The sequence below is a fragment of the Trichomycterus rosablanca genome, chromosome 5, assembly GCF_030014385.1.
Source record: "Trichomycterus rosablanca isolate fTriRos1 chromosome 5, fTriRos1.hap1, whole genome shotgun sequence".
NCBI lineage: Eukaryota > Metazoa > Chordata > Actinopteri > Siluriformes > Trichomycteridae > Trichomycterus > Trichomycterus rosablanca.
This window is the reverse complement of record NC_085992.1, coordinates 27656723-27673511: the sequence shown is the minus strand read 5'-3', so window position 1 is coordinate 27673511 and position 16789 is coordinate 27656723. Positions and strand designations below refer to the sequence as shown.

The window sequence follows — 16789 nt, the reverse complement described above, 5'->3', positions numbered from 1 at the left end:
TAATCTGGCATGTCAAAATAAAAAGCTTATGTTTGGGATTTACAAGTGATATGTTACCAAGGTTTATAAATATACACATAACCTTCTGGATCAGTAGGTTACTGCTAGACCATAAAAGTCCACGTCGGAAGTTTTTCAGGTTGTCTATATGGCTTTGTGTCCATATCCCCTTACATGTTATAAGCCCCTTTTTATAGTTCTCACAGTAATGTAGCTTATTTATTAACAGCTTTAAAACACAGTGGCACTTCAGATCTGTAATTTTCATACCTCACCACCATTATACAAAATAAATAAATAAATAAAACATTACTTATGTCTTATGTTGTCCTCTGAGTCAAAAATGATCTACCTCTATATTTGCAACAGAGAAGACTCCTCTAAATGATCTCATTTCAACTTAATTATGATTTTCTTCTTATTATTATTATTCTCCTGACTTTAGCATATCCAATTATCCAGCTGCATTACGTTTCCTCTTTACTGATGTTGATCTCCACCCTGTTTTTTCAATATATATTTTTGTTTATGCATTTTCTCCCCCTTTTCACCCTTTTAGCGCGTCCAATTTCCCTATTGCGTCATGCTTCCTCTCCACCAATGCCGATCCCCACTCTGATTGAGGAGAACGAAGCTAACCCTTGCCCCCCAACACATGGACAGCATGCCGTATGCATCTTTCCACCTACACTTTGACGAGTGCAGTGCGGATCAGCACTGTGTACGGAGAGACACACCCTGACAGCACTCTTTTCCCATCTCTGTGCAGGTGCCATCAATCAGCCAGCAGAGGTCGTAATTGCATTAGTTATGAGAGAGTCCCTATCCGGCTTTTTATTATCCCACCCCTATCTGAACAACAGGCCAGTCGTTGTTCATGTGGCTGCTCAGCCCAGCCGGCAGGCAGAGCTGAGACTCGATACAATGTATTCGAGATCCCAGCTCTGCTTCCAGCGTGTTTTTACTGCTGCGCCACCTGAGCGGCGATCTTCACCCTGGTTAAGGAGAGCGAGACTGACACACGCCTCCTCTGACACGTGTGCAGTAGCCGACTGCATCTTTTTACCTGCATGAGGCGAGTTCATATGCGGATCAGCTTTGTGTACAGAGACCCACATCCTGATCGTAATTGCATCAGTTATGAGGAATCCCCGTCCAACTCCCACCCTGTATGAAAAACAGCCAATCGTTGTTCATGTAGGCGCCCAGCCTGCGGATAGCAGAGCCAAGATTTGAAACGACACCACTGCGCCACCTGAGCGACCTTGATTAAGAAATTTGATGACTTTTTTTACAGTGACCCAAGATAATTTAATGAATGGCAGGTTGTTCCTCCATGCAAAATAGATTTGGGGTTTAAAATTCAACTGAGCTGTTTCATTTTAGGGTTTTTTAGGAGTTTAGTAAAGGTGTTACATTTTTGACCCTTAGGACAGTGGGAGTATACATAATGTTAGGACTACACAAGGTTTAAACTGGCTCAATAAATAATGTGGCTATTCAAGCTCAATAACATGATACTGTTCTTGCCTTGTAGACAGATACAGTGATAATTTATATAATACTTCAACATGTCTTGACATTAGGATAAACAATGAATATTAAAAAAGCAATAACATGATCTTACAATTTAAAATAATCACTACTATAAATCTGTACAAATGAGAATCCACCTAATAATTGAATGTGATTCGGATGTGCAGGAGCTGAATGTGTACAGTAGATCATTACTCAGTGCTTTATTTCTTCATGGCCCTTTGTAGTAAATCCACATTAGCTGATGGCTCAGGATGGGAGACGAGGTGAGGCTACAAGTGGTTGTTCTTAGAAAGGTATGCAATAAGTGCCACTGCCACACCAACATAAATGCCAGTCCCAATGGTGATGGACAGCACAGCTAGGAAGAGAGCCCGTCTGGAGCTAGAGCTGGCATGGTGAAAATCCCCTTTGTTCACCGCCTTGTTAGTCTGGAGGGCAAAACAGACAAACAAAAATTACATCAGTTAATGACTTCACTATCATTATAGTATAAAAATGACAAGTCCATGTATTCATCCATATAGCAATGGAAAAGATCAAACGTTTTAACCAGAAATAACAGTGCATTTAGTAATTTAGCTTTGACTTAGCCTTTAATCTCTGGCTAACTTGCAATCTGAGAATTCATTCTTTGAGCCAGCTTTGTAAATGTAGCGCAGCATCCCTAAATTTAGGGGACAAAATGAGATAGATAAAAATCTAACCTCACTGCAGGTGATCCTGGTAGCAGCAGAATCAGAATACTAATGAAGCAGTGAGACAAAATGTTTTTTTCAGATGGGAGTCATTATTTTTCCTCCAAGTCTGTTTTAGGAAGCTGTAATGGCCCCTATTTATTACAACTTGCAGGAATATCGACAAAGAATTACATCCATATGACATGGGAAGCAACCACAGCACATTAGCAGGACCTAGAGCACAAAATGCATATTATTAAAATAAAAAAACCTAGACCTTTTTACACACTTTGTGTTGCGAATTTGATTTTAAATACATTTGATTGCATTTTTTCCCCATTAATCTACACAAAATCTCCCATAATGACGAGAACCTTTTTTCAATACTTTTATTCAATACTTTGTAGAAGCTTTTTGCAGCAATTACAGATGCAAGTCATTTTAGATACGTCTCTACAAGTTTTGCACACCCAGATTTGGGCAGTTTATCTCATTCTTTATAGCAGATCTTTTCAAGTTCTACCAGATGTGATGACTAGATTTTTTTAATCTGCTTTTTTTAGGTCTCTTCACCGATGTTCAAAGGTGTTTAAGTCCGGGCTTTGGCTATGTCACTACTGGATATTCAGAAACCTGCCATGTTAAAAAAAGGTGAACATTAGTGCCAATAGTAGTTTGGACTGAGGGAGGTTTTCTCCAGGTTGCTCCTGTATTTGGCTTTATACATCATTCATTCTTATTATTCATTCTGTCCCTGTCGTCGAAAAGCACCCCAGTGATATTGGCGCCCAGGTGGCACAGCGGGGCTGAGTTCGAAACTCAGTGTTGCCACCGGTCGGCTGGGCACCATCTGGCGGGTATAATTGGCAGTGCCTGCAGCAGATACTAATTGGTCACCGTATCTGCAGGGTGGGGGCCAGACTATGTGTGGGTGGGTGGGTGGTTCTTCATACGCTGTGTAAGGACCCTGATTGGCAGAAGTGACGCCTGTGCAGAATGTATGGGTGAGAAGAGGAGGGCTGTGCACGTGTCGGAAGAGGCGTGTACAGCAACGTGCTCTTCTCGGATGCAATCTGGTATCTCTCAGCAGCGGAAGACAAAATTGAGTGTGCTAAATCGGGAGGAAAATGTGGAGAAAAAAAAAGAAGCACCCCAATGCTGCCACCACCATCTTTTACCGTAAAGATGTATACAAACTAGGTCATGTGCAGTGCATGTTTTATATTTATATATATTCACTCAAAGTGCACAAAGGGACCAGAACACTTTCTTATTCCACCTTGCACATACGAGAAACTATTTTCATATTGTGCTTAATTGCGCTCGGATGGCAGCAGTCTTATACACCAGCCCACCACTTCCCAGACTCTGCATCACTCTGGCCGGGCACTTAACAAACACTATTGGCCGTATCTATCAGAGGGAATGCTGAATGTAAAGTAACCTTGCTGCCACTGCCACTGCAACAGCTACTCCTACTGTCTGGTCAAGTCCTGACACGAGCGGCACAAAAATGTAGGGGGTAGCATGGTCTTCTGTTTATGTTAAAGCTCATTGTAGAAATATGTTGCTGACTGGCAAATTCAAGTCTTTGAAAAAACCTGGTCCAGATGTGGTTTAGATTAATATAGTTGGTTAGGTGGTATAGAGAAAAATCTCAGTCGGCTTGCTGTCTACTCAGGGAATAAGTATATTCATTTTATTCTTGTGCTGTTTACAAATCATCACTAGATGTAATTAAAGATGTTCAGCTAGTGATTAAATAAACTGAGAATAACTAGCAGAGAATATTTTTAGACTAAAATTGGAAAGAGATGATGAGAGAGGAGAGAAAACAGCTAGCAGAAATTATTAGTTGGCCCCTCTCCAGCTGACTGACAGGGGGTGCTGGCAGAGAGTCCTGGCATAAATAATTAGAGTGCCAGTGATTCAGTTCTCTCCTAAGGGCTTTCAAAGCCTTTGAAGTTCAGCAAATGTTGGGCAGGCATTTTTGATCAATTCAACACCCTGCTGCCATGTTCTCTTCCTTCTCCTCGGTGGCAGAAGTCTCTTTTAACCTAGCCAGTTTTTTTTGTTTGTATTCATTTGATCTACTGGATAATGGACAGAGAATAGCAGTCTGTCTTCATCAAGCCTTATGGCTTATATCTCTGATCAAGTGTGCAGCCATCAACCAGGCTCCAACATGGCTTGTTCATGTTCTTTATCAGACAGGAATTCTAATCTATCAGCCAATCATAGGAAAAGTCATCTTAGCATTATAAGGCAAATACAAAAGCTGATTACTACAGGCCTGCATCAAAAATAAAAACTAGACTCAGAATAGTAGAATTACTAAACTCATCTCATGATTTATTCATGATGATTTTTTATTCAATAGCTAACAGTTGTTTTATTGTTTTATTTTAAATGAAAACTTCAAATTGTTAAAAATGTTAGAGAAGGATTTTTTTTTATTTAAAAATATTCCACTTCCAGTAAAATTGGGACATTTTGCCAGGCATCAAATTGTAAATGTGTTTATATATACAAAAAAGTTAATCAGTAAAAAATTTGACATCTTTTCTTTCTGTTTTTGTCAGTTATTGATTGTAGTTTAACAAGGCGACCCAACTTTTCTAAAAAAGGTGTTATATAAAAATACACTGATCAGCCATAATATTAAAACCACCTCCTTGTTTCTACACTCACTGTCCATTTTATCAGCTCCACTTACCATATAGAAGCACTTTGTAGTTCTACAATTACTGACTGTAGTCCATCTGTTTACATACAATTTTAGCCTGCTTCACCCTGTTTTTTAATGGTCAGGACCCCCACAGGACCACCACAGAGTAGGTATTATTTAGGTGGTGGATGATTCTCAGCACTGCAGTGACACTGACATGGTGTGTGTTGTGCTGGTATGAGTGGATAAGACACAGCAGCGCTGCTGGAGTTTTTAAATACCGTGTCCACTCACTGTGCACTCTATAAGACACTCCTACCTAGTTGGTCCACCTTGTAGATGTAAAGTCAGAGACGATCGCTCATCTATTGCTGCTGTTTGAGTTGGTCATCTTCTAGACCTTCATCAGTGGTCACAGGACGCTGCCCACAGGGCGCTGTAGGCTGGCTATATTTGGTTGGTGGACTATTCTCAGTCCAGCAGTGAAAAACTCTGTCAGCATTGCTGTGTCTGATCCACTCATACCAGCACAACACACACTAACACACCACCACCATGTCAGTGTCACTGCAGTGCTGAGAATGATCCACCACCCAAATAATATCTACTCTGTGGTGGTCCTGTGAGAGTCCTGAACCATGAAGAATAGCAAGAAAGGGGGCTAACAAGCATGCAGAGAAACAGATGGACTACAGTCAGTAATTGTAGAACTACAAAGTGCTCCTATATGGTAATTGGAGCTGATAAAATGGACAGTGAGTGTAGAAACGAGGAGGTGGTTTTTAATGTTATGGCTGATCAGTGTATATATATGGTTATATGTAGTAAATACTGACTGTCTGTTAAAATCAGCATTGACTGCAAGGTCATGCTAATGATCTTTAATTCCCTAAATGATTTAGACTTGCATTTTTTGCTGATCCTCTAAAGCCGTATAGCCAATCCTAATTATTTTGTTCATCCAGTGCAGAAATTCTCTTAATCCCTAGGATCATTAGAGGCTCATCTGGTGGAACATATAGTTTTTATAACTGCCCCTAAACTCCGAATTTGTGTTCCAGTGGAGACTAAAAATACAAGCTCTATAATTGTGATTACATCTAGACTAGACTTATAAGTAGTTTGTAATCATTTTATTTCATACTTTTAAATACATTTCATTAGATTATTTTACATATATTTGTAATTAAATCTATTTTTATGTGAAGATTTCAGATTCAATAAAAAGTGCCTCATTCATAAACATTATTATCATTTTGCATATGGTCTATGTGGAAGACAGATTAATGGTCAGGCTATTGTGAGACATCCAAGAGTGGGTTACAGTGATTCCCATTTTTGCATTTGCATTTGATGGCATGATATCTACTGTACCTGATATCAGATCAGATCCACAACAGATTGTGACATATAATGTAACAATGTATTGTTAACACAGCATTTTGATAGTACAGGGTGGGCCATTTATATGGATACACCTAAATAAAATGGGAATGGTTGGTGATATTAACTTCCTGTTTGTGGCACATTAGTATATGGTAGGGGGAAAACTTTTCAAGATGGGTGGTGACCATGGCGGCCATTTTGAAGTCGGCCATTTTGGATCCAACTTTAGTTTTTTCAATGGGAAGAGGGTCATGTGACACATCAAACTTATTGAGAATTTCACAAGAAAAACAATGGTGTGCTTGGTTTTAACGTATTTTAACTTTATTCTTTCATGAGTTATTTACAAGCTTCTCTTTGTTTACAGCCATTGACATGTCGCAGAGGTTAACACGTGAGGAGCGGATAGAAATTGTGTTGATGTCTGGTGAACGCAGTACCCGGGTCATTGCAGCAGATTTCAATGCAAGACACCCTACGAGACCACCCATCTCCCATGCTACAGTTAGCAAACTGCTTGCCAAGTTTCGTGAAACTGGTTCAGTGTTGGATTTGCCAAAATGTGGACGCATGAAAACTGTCACTAATGAAGAAACATCAGTGGCTGTCCTAGCTTCATTCAGCAAGAGCCCACAGCGTAGCACTCGCCGCATGTCACTGGAGAGTGGCATCAGTCGAACATCCCTTCGGCGGATATTAGCTACTCACAAATGGCACCCTTACAAACTCCAGCTGCTGCAGCATCTCAACGAGGATGACCCAGATCGGCGCACTGAATTTGCAGAATGGGCAAAACAAAAATTGGAACAGGACCCTCAGTTTACACAGAACATTTTGTTCAGTGATGAGGCAAACTTTTATGTGAATGGTGAAGTTAACAAACAAAACCACCGCTATTGGTCTGACACTAACCCACATTGGATAGATCCCTCCAAGACTGTTGGAACACAAAAATTGATGGTATGGTGTGGTATATGGGGTACAAAGATAGTGGGGCCATTCTTCATCAATGGAAACCTCAAGGCCACTGGATATTTGAAATTGCTACATGATGATGTGTTTCCCTCTTTATGCACTGAAGCTGGCACGTTCCCTGAGTTTTTCCAGCAAGATGGTGCACCACCACATTATGGGTGTCAGGTCCGAGCATTCCTAGATGAACAGTTTCCTGGAAAGTGGATTGGTCGTCGTGGGCCAGTTGAATGGCCCCCAAGGTCTCCCGATCTGACCCCCTTAGACTTTTATCTTTGGGGTCATCTGAAGGCAATTGTCTATGCTGTGAAGATACGAGATGTGCAGCACCTGAAACTACGGATACTGGAAGCCTGTGCTAGCATTTCTTCTGCGGTGTTGCTATCAGTGTGTGAAGAGTGGGAGAAGAGGGTTGCATTGACAATCCAACACAATGGGCAGCACTTTGAACACATTTTATAAGTGGTCAGAAACTTGTAAATAACTCATGAAAGAATAAAGTTACGTTAAAACCAAGCACACCATTGTTTGTGAAATTCTCAATAAGTTTGATGTGTCACATGACGCTCTTCCCATTGAAAAAACTAAAGTTGGATCCAAAATGGCCGACTTCAAAATGGCCGCCATGGTCACCACCCATCTTGAAAAGTTTTCCCCCTCCCATATACTAATGTGCCACAAACAGGAAGTTAATATCACCAACCATTCCCATTTTATTTAGGTGTATCCATATAAATGGCCCACCCTGTATTTTATTTCTTTAAATAAATGGGGAAAATTTTTATCTCAACCCCTTTTGTTCCCCCTTTGCTCTGTTAATAACCTAATTAACTGTTGATATAGAGCTGCTATCTAATGTATTATGAGTTTTACAATCACTGCTGTCTGCTTGAGTTTCAGCAGGAAAGCCTGTGTGAGAGTAGGCTGACTGAGCAGGCAGAGTCATTTAAAATACATTTACATAACAAACATTTCTTTCTTTAATTTCTAAAATATTCACACACAAACACACTTATGCATTATTACCCTCACGGGACCCTAATTTTTTTGGCTGCACTTTGAAAATCAATTGCAGAGCACAGCACCAAACTAGAAGATGAATGAAGTGAGTCAGAGGAGTGTTCAAAATGCATGAGTAAAAGAAAACACTGACGACGAGATATTCTTGTACATGGCCATGAAGATAATCAGTCTTTATTTTATTTAACCAACTGTTCCTGCTTTAGGAAAGATTTGTCCAAGTGTGTTTGTCAGAGGTTAGTGGCAGTGCTAGTAAATTATTTAAGTATTCTCCTGGTACGGATGTCAGTGCACAGCACATAGCCTTGCAAACCTACTGGACTATCTGCAAAATAGCTGCTATAATCATAATGAGCATCAACAAATAAAAAGAAAAAATGATTACAACACAACATGATCTGCAGGTTATTTTTTGAAATTTGACATGACACATAAGTACTCTTTTCAAACAGGTCATTTAAAAAGACTTACAGTAAAAAATTACCCACATTTGTAAGAGGCAAGTAGGTTATGGCAGTGTCACGAATCGGGCCTCTGCTTCTGGAGTTTGTTTATGTGCCACGCCCCTCTCTCCAGGAGCACATACAGTGTATCACAAAAGTGAGTACACCCCTCACATTTCTGCAAATATTTCATTATATCGTTTCATGGGACAACACTATAGACATGAAACTTGGATACAACTTAGAGTAGTCAGTGTACAACTTGTATAGCAGTGTAGATTTACTGTCTTCTGAAAATAACTCAACACACAGCCATTAATGTCTAAATAGCTGGCAACATAAGTGAGTACACCCCACAGTGAACATGTCCAAATTGTGCCAAAATGTGTCGTTGTCCCTCCCTGGTGTCATGTGTCAAGGTCCCAGGTGTAAATGGGGAGCAGGGCTGTTAAATTTGGTGTTTTGGGTACAATTCTCTCATACTGGTCACTGGATATTCAACATGGCACCTCATGGCAAAGAACTCTCTGAGGATGTGAGAAATAGAATTGTTGCTCTCCACAAAGATGGCCTGGGCTATAAGAAGATTGCTAACACCCTGAAACTGAGCTACAGCATGGTGGCCAAGGTCATACAGCGGTTTTCCAGGACAGGTTCCACTCGGAACAGGCTTCGCCAGGGTCGACCAAAGAAGTTGAGTCCACGTGTTCGGCGTCATATCCAGAGGTTGGCTTTAAAAAATAGACACATGAGTGCTGCCAGCATTGCTGCAGAGGTTGAAGACGTGGGAGGTCAGCCTGTCAGTGCTCAGACCATACGCCGCACACTGCATCAACTCGGTCTGCATGGTCGTCATCCCAGAAGGAAGCTGACGCACAAGAAAGCCCGCAAACAGTTTGCTGAAAACAAGCAGTCCAAGAACATGGATTACTGGAATGCCCTGTGGTCTGACGAGACCAAGATAAACTTGTTTGGCTCAGATGGTGTCCAGCATGTGTGGCGGCGCCCTGGTGAGAAGTACCAAGACAACTGTATCTTGCCTACAGTCAAGCATGGTGGTGGTAGCATCATGGTCTTGGGCTGCATGAGTGTTGCTGGCACTGAGGAGCTGCAGTTCATTGAGGGAAACATGAATTCCAACATGTACTGTGACATTCTGAAACAGAGCATGATCCCCTCCCTTCGAAAACTGGGCCTCATGGCAGTTTTCCAACAGGATAACGACCCCAAACACAACCTCCAAGATGACAACTGCCTTGCTGAGGAAGCTGAAGGTAAAGGTGATGGACTAAACCCAATTGAGCACCTGTGGCGCATCCTCAAGTGGAAGGTGGAGGAGTTCAAGGTGTCTAACATTCACCAGCTCCGTGATGTCATCATGGAGGAGTGGAAGAGGATTCCAGTAGCAACCTGTGCAGCTCTGGTGAATTCCATGCCCAGGAGGGTTAAGGCAGTGCTGGATAATAATGGTGGTCACACAAAATATTGACACTTTGGGCACAATTTGGACATGTTCACTGTGGGGTGTACTCACTTATGTTGCCAGCCATTTAGACATTAATGGCTGTGTTGAGTTATTTTCAGAAGACAGTAAATCTACACTGCTATACAAGTTGTACACTGACTACTCTAAGTTATATCCAAGTTTTATTTCTATAGTGTTGTCCCATGAAAAGATATAATGAAATATTTGCAGAAATGTGAGGGGTGTACTCACTTTTGTGATACACTGTATATAATGCTTAGGGCAATTAAGCAAGGAGCTGTGGATCCTACTGTGGAGACTATTTTGACTTTGTCATGCTTTTGGATTTCTAGCTCATGTCAGGTTTGTCAGGGTTTCTAGCTCTAGCTCTTACTCATGCTTCCTGTTTAAAAGACTTGTTTTGTGTTAGTCTTGTTCATGTTTAGAAGCCTTGTTTAGTCTTGTTCATGTTTTGTGTTCGTTCATGTTTAGCTTTAGCATTGTACGCTTAGGTTCAGGATAGTTGTCACGTTATGTGTGTTTAGTTAGCATTAGCATTTAGCTTAGCATAGGTCACGTGTTCGTATGTCTTGTCTTGTGTAGATTTGTCTTTTGTTATTATTAAATCATCATTAAAATCCCTGCGTGTGTGTCCGCCCCCCTCTTGTATATTGATCATTTCTACAATGATCAGAATTGGGGCTGTTGAATTGACATTGATGAATTATAAGTGTAAGAAATAATAAATGCATATCAAAACTGGGTTTGAAATAGATAAATCAGACTTTAATTAAGCCTTTGGCACACTTTTCCTTTAGTTTTGACACGTTGAAAATATATGGACTTCAGTATGTGGTAAGAAGTCATTTCTACACCAAAAACCAACACGTTTGGTGAAATTCAAAATTCTAAAAGTTCAGAAGTTCAAAGTGTAAGAAGTGTGTTAATGGCTATCGAAATCAGCTGACTGAGGTGAAAAAAGCTAAGGGACATACAGTACAACCAAATATCAGGTGTGATGTATGTATAGTGGATTGACATACTTGACTCTTAAAAGTCTATGTAAACCTTTGCATTAAAATGTATGTAAAATGTATTATTTGAGTTTATTATCTGAGTTTGAACCTCAGCTCTGCTACAGGTCGGCTGAGCGCCCTCTAGCGAGCATAATTGGCAACGCCTGCAGCAGACATAAATGGCCATTTAAAGTCTGCCGGGTGGGTAAAAGACCGGACTAATGTGAGTGGGGTCTTCAACCGCTGTGTAAGGACCCTGGTTAGTAGCCCGAAGCATCTGTACAGAAAGTGAAGGAGCACAGGGATCAGTGCGTGGCTCTCCGCGCCCGAATATTGGCCTCATGCGTTAATTCTGCCATCCGGCTGGGCTGGGCGGCTATATGAACAACATTTGACTGTTGTGCATCCAGGGAGGGAGCCTGATAGGGACCTCATAACTGATGCAATTACGACCTCTGCTGGCTGATTGATGGCGTCTGCACAGAGTTGAGAAATAATGCGATCAGGGTGTGGCTCTCCATGCACAAGGCTGATCCACAAATGAACTTGCCTCATGCAGGTAAAAAGATGCAGTTGGCTACTGCACACATGTCGGAGGGATCGTGTGTCAGTTCGCTCTCCTCATTCGGGGAGGGGGTCAGCACCAGTAGAGGAAGCATAACGCAACTGGGTATAAATTGGATGTGCTAAAAATCGGGAGAAAAAGAAGAAAATGCATAAAAAAAGAAAGATTCGGTGGACCGTGCACGCATCGGAGAGAGCATGAAGCAGGCGAATATACCCTCCTCGGACACGACCGGAGTCTCCAGCAGCGGAAGACGAATTGACTGCACTAAATTGGGAGAAAAACTGCATAAACAAAATAGCAAAAAAAAGAAAGAAAGGACCCAGACCACCCCACCTGGGGATCAAATCTAGGACCTTCTTGCTGTGAGGTGAGAGTGCTACCCACCGAGCCACCGTGCCACCCTGAAATGTGTTTAATAGTTACTGCTAGGTCACTAAGAATGAGTTCTGGTTTTACTGTCATTTCTTTGGTTGTACATTATGTAAAAAACAAAACACTTTTACTCTAATATTTGAATAGAACACTTTATAATCCATGTTAAAAATAATCTGCACTTACAAGGACATATTTAGCACCTGTCAAAAATGCTCTTACGCCACTGAATTAAATATGAATTTTTTTTTTGGCATGGTACTTGTAAAAATGATACTGAGTCATCTGTTACAGAGTGCAGAGATATATCTTATGACTAATCAATCAAGTCCACCAATCAGAGATGTATGTCACTTATTTCAGTGAAGGATAAGGGTTGAAATTAAGCTGTTTTAGACTTTCACCCAATAATCTAGTACTGGAACTCTATTTTCTTACTACACAGCATTACTCTAAGACCAGTAACTGGTAATACAACCTGGTGTTTTATTTTGGGGCAAATATATGCATGTTCTACAGACACAATTCAGTTATGTAGTGTAGTTAGGCAGGTAGTTTAATAAAGCAACTCTGGCTGTGTCCCAATTTGCATAATACTGTACTAAATGCATAACAAATTAATCATTATTTTTAGTAATATTTATTTTTGCAAGTTTTCATGTGATGTGGGAGAAATACACTTACAAACACACCAGTAATGTACAACCCCAAATCAGAAAAAACTGGGACAGTATGGAAAATGAAAATAAAAATGCAGTGTTCCTTACATTTACTTTAACTTTTATTTGATTGAGACAGTTTGAACCCAAAATATTTCATGTTTTGTCTGGTCAACTTCACTTCATTTGTTAATATACCTCCATTCCTGCATTTCAGGCCTGCAACACATTCCAAAAAAAGTTGGGACGGGGGCAATTTAGAACTAGTAATGAGGTAAAAAAAATAAAAAAATAAAAAAATAAATAATGATGTGATTCCAAACAAATGATGTCAACACGTGATTGTAATCATGGTTTAGTACAAAAGCAGCATCCAGGAAAGGCTGAGTCTTTGATGAGCAAAGATGGTCAGAGGATCTCCAGTCTGTCAACAAATGCATGAGAAAATGATTGAAATGTTTAAAAACAATGAACATTAAAGAAAGATTGGAAGGAATTCGCATATTTCTCCCTCTACAGTGCATAATATCATTAAACAATTCAAGGAATCAGGAGGAATTTTAGAGCGTAAAGACCAAGGGCACACGTGATCTTCGATCCCTCAGACGGCACTGCATTAAGAACTGCCACTCAACAATAGCTGATATAACCACATGGGTGAGGGATTACTTTGGCAAACCTTTGTCAAGCACTACAATACGGAGTTACATGCACAAATGCCACTTACAACTTTACTGTGCAAAAAAGAAGCCTTATGTTAACCATGTCCAGAAGCAGCATCGACTTCTCTGGGCTCTGAGGCATTTAGGATGGACCATCACACAGTGGAAATGTGTATTCTGGTCAGATTAATCAGAATTCCAGGTCTTTTTTGGAAAAAATGGACATTGTGTGCTCCGGACCTACGTGGTAAATGCTATACTAGCCCCATTTTTTTGGAATGTGCAGGCCTGAAATGCAGGAATGGATGTTTATTAATAAATGAAATGAAAATGAAGACAAAACATAAAATATCTCAGGTTCATCCTGTCTGCAATGAAATAAAAGTCAAAGTAAATGTAAGAAACTCTGTGTTTTTTATTATTTGCATTTACCATACTGTCCCAACTTTTTCTGATTTGGGGTTGTACAACAATGCATTATTTAATGAATGATAGGAATGTTTATTGAAATGCAGCTCTATGTACAATTTTTCCTCTGAAATAGTATCTGACAAAACTGAGAAGCAAATCTAATTAAAGTTATTGATATCATTATAGGGCTTTGTTAAAAATTCAACAATTCATCATCAGTGCTGGTACATCAAGGCCTTTTTGAATTCTTTAGTCCTGCATTGCTCACTCGTCAACAAAATATGTGTAATTTCTCCTGCTAGGGCATACATTTTAGCTTTTAAACTCATATAGTAGGCCAACAACGTATTTTTATTTCTGTAATATAATTGTTTTCCATGTTTACTGCTCCAATGTTCCCGACTGTTTAGAAATGCTGTTTGGTACAATCAAGGACAAAGGACAATGATTATATGCTAACTTTAGAGTCATCATCCATTACTGACCAGGTCAGCAATGAGAAAAATCTATTTATATCTGCAAGGAGAAAGAAGAAATCAAATTATATTTCAATATATCTGCTTTTACAGAGACAGCTATATGACCATGATTTATTACCAAGATCTTGGCAAATAAAAAGGTAACCTTATACTATTATGATTTATTGCTTTGACAGCTACAAAAATATTTGCAGTGCACTGCTGCTACATGTTAAATTTGGATGTACATTTAAATAGCTGACTTTGTGCAATGCACAAATCTGTCCAAAACCTTTTTGTGATATTGAACCTGACATTGTATGGGGTTCAGGAAGCTAGATACAAGGATTTGTCCATTTACATTAAGCAGGTTGGTTCAACGTGTGTAACATATATATTTTTTAATGCATTTTCTCCCCTTTTTCTCCCTCTTTAGCGCGTCCAATTGCCCAATTGCATCGTGCTTCCTCCGACACGTGGGCAGCAAGCCACATGCATCTTATCACCCACACATTGACGAGTGTTGTGCCACCTAGCGTTGTGTACGGAGAGACACACCCTAAAAGCACTCCTTCCCCATCTCTATGCAGGCGCCTCTAATCAGCCAGCAGAGGTCGTAATTGCACCATGCTGACAGAGAGAGACCCATATCCGGCTTAGTCCCGCCCACCTGAACAACCGGCCAATCGTTGTTCATGGCTCAGCCTTCAGCCGGCAAGGCAGAGCAACGTGTATAATATTTTAAATTAATATTTAGCTTTTGCAGTCATAATTTTATACACTTTTTTCAGGCATTTTCAGGCAGTTTGACAGCTGTTACATTTCTAAATTTCTTTAAAATGTGATATTTAGTTGAAACATCTGTCATGGCAATTAAAATATCATTTACATAAACACTATGTCTCATTCATGTCTCTAATGTGGTAACAAATAGGGTTCTGCTAGGATTGTAAAAATGTATTTTTCCCAGTTTTCCTCCCAATTTAGTCATATCCAATTACCCGATTGCATTATGCTTCCTCTCTACTGATGCTGATCTCCACTTTTGATTGAGGTGAGCGAGACTGACACACACCCCCTCCGACATGTGTGCAATAGCCGACTGCATCTTTATTCCCTCACAAGGCGAGTTCATATGCGGATCAGCTTTGTGTACGGAGAGCCACACTTTGTCCACAGTATTCCTTGATTCCTCATGTAGGCGCCATAAATCAGCCAGCAAAGGTCGTAATTGCATCAGTTCGAAGTGGTGCACCAAGTTTGAAATGTCAGCTTTGGTGTGCTAGCATGTTTTACCACTGTGCCACCTGAGCGGCAGGATTGTAAAATTTTGAGCATATACATGTGGGTCACTCAGCAAACAAAAAGGTTGACCATGCTTTTTCTTGTTTTTAAATATTTTATATTTTATAATACATGTATTCTCTGTATTTAGTGGTTACTAAAATGCTGTGGGGTAAAAATCACAAAGATAAGTTAACTCTTATCACAATAATTACTGTAGAATGGTGAGGATAGCATGCAGCAACTCCCCAGCAAACTCCCCAGTACACTTACAGCATTACATTAACACCTGCAGTGGATAATTACCTTTCATATTGTTCATCGGAGTCCTGCTGGATCCTTGTAAACACAGCAGATTTTAATTTAATTTTGCTGTGTAATGAGGGATTTGTGCAAATACTGCATTACTTGCCACCAAGAATTCACTATAGGACTAAAGAGGAAATACTAACTACAGCCTGTGTCAGCACACATTCAAGCCAGGATAGAAAATGTTTTACTATATAGTCTACTATATAATCTCTATAATAATCTCTATTTACATTTATGGCATTTAACAGATGCTTGTATCCAAAGCATCTGAGCATCCAAACAAACAATTGTGTCTTTTCTGATATTTCTTCCCTAAAATTCACAACATATGAGGCCAAAACAAAGCAAATGATGTGAAGAGCTTAGTCAAGCTTAATGGTAAACAGTATCAAGTAAGGTGGCTGCACCTTGGTAAGGCATTAGTCAGAAATAACAGAAGTATGAAAGGTGACTACTAAAGATTAAATGCTTTATACATTTTAATTATATGTTTTGTGGTTATTATTAACACTGGTTGCATTATTTGTTATGTTCATTGGTAAAAATTTCATGAAAACAATAAGATTAAAGAGGTGCTTTTAACACAAGGAAAAATGAACAGTGATTTTTAGCAATATATCTTAGTGTTGTTTAAAGTGTCATATGCAGAATACAAAACTAAAATCACACCCATTAAATTGTAGTGGTAAATTCAATACATTATGTTGTGTGTTTTGGTCAGAACCTGTTGTCACTTTAAAAGTAACATAATGAAGCGGTTTCCAAATTGTTAATGATTATTTACTACACTGAAAAACACTTCATGTACAATTCTGCCTATTACATTATTGCCTATTTGCTAATTCTGTTTTAGATGGACAGCTTAGAAGCTCATACT

General features: G+C 39.7%; 1 protein-coding gene across 1 annotated transcript in view; it reads right to left on the bottom strand.

The window, feature by feature from the left end:
* Positions 1–1790: 1790 nt before the first annotated feature.
* Positions 1791–16789, bottom strand: part of LOC134314426 (synapse differentiation-inducing gene protein 1) — a 49990-nt gene continuing 34991 nt past the window's right edge. Inside the window, exon 3 of the mRNA XM_062995022.1 lies at positions 1791–1967. Within this exon, the coding sequence (XP_062851092.1) occupies positions 1809–1967 (159 nt within the window). The 3' untranslated portion in view covers positions 1791–1808. The remainder of the gene's footprint in view (positions 1968–16789) is intronic.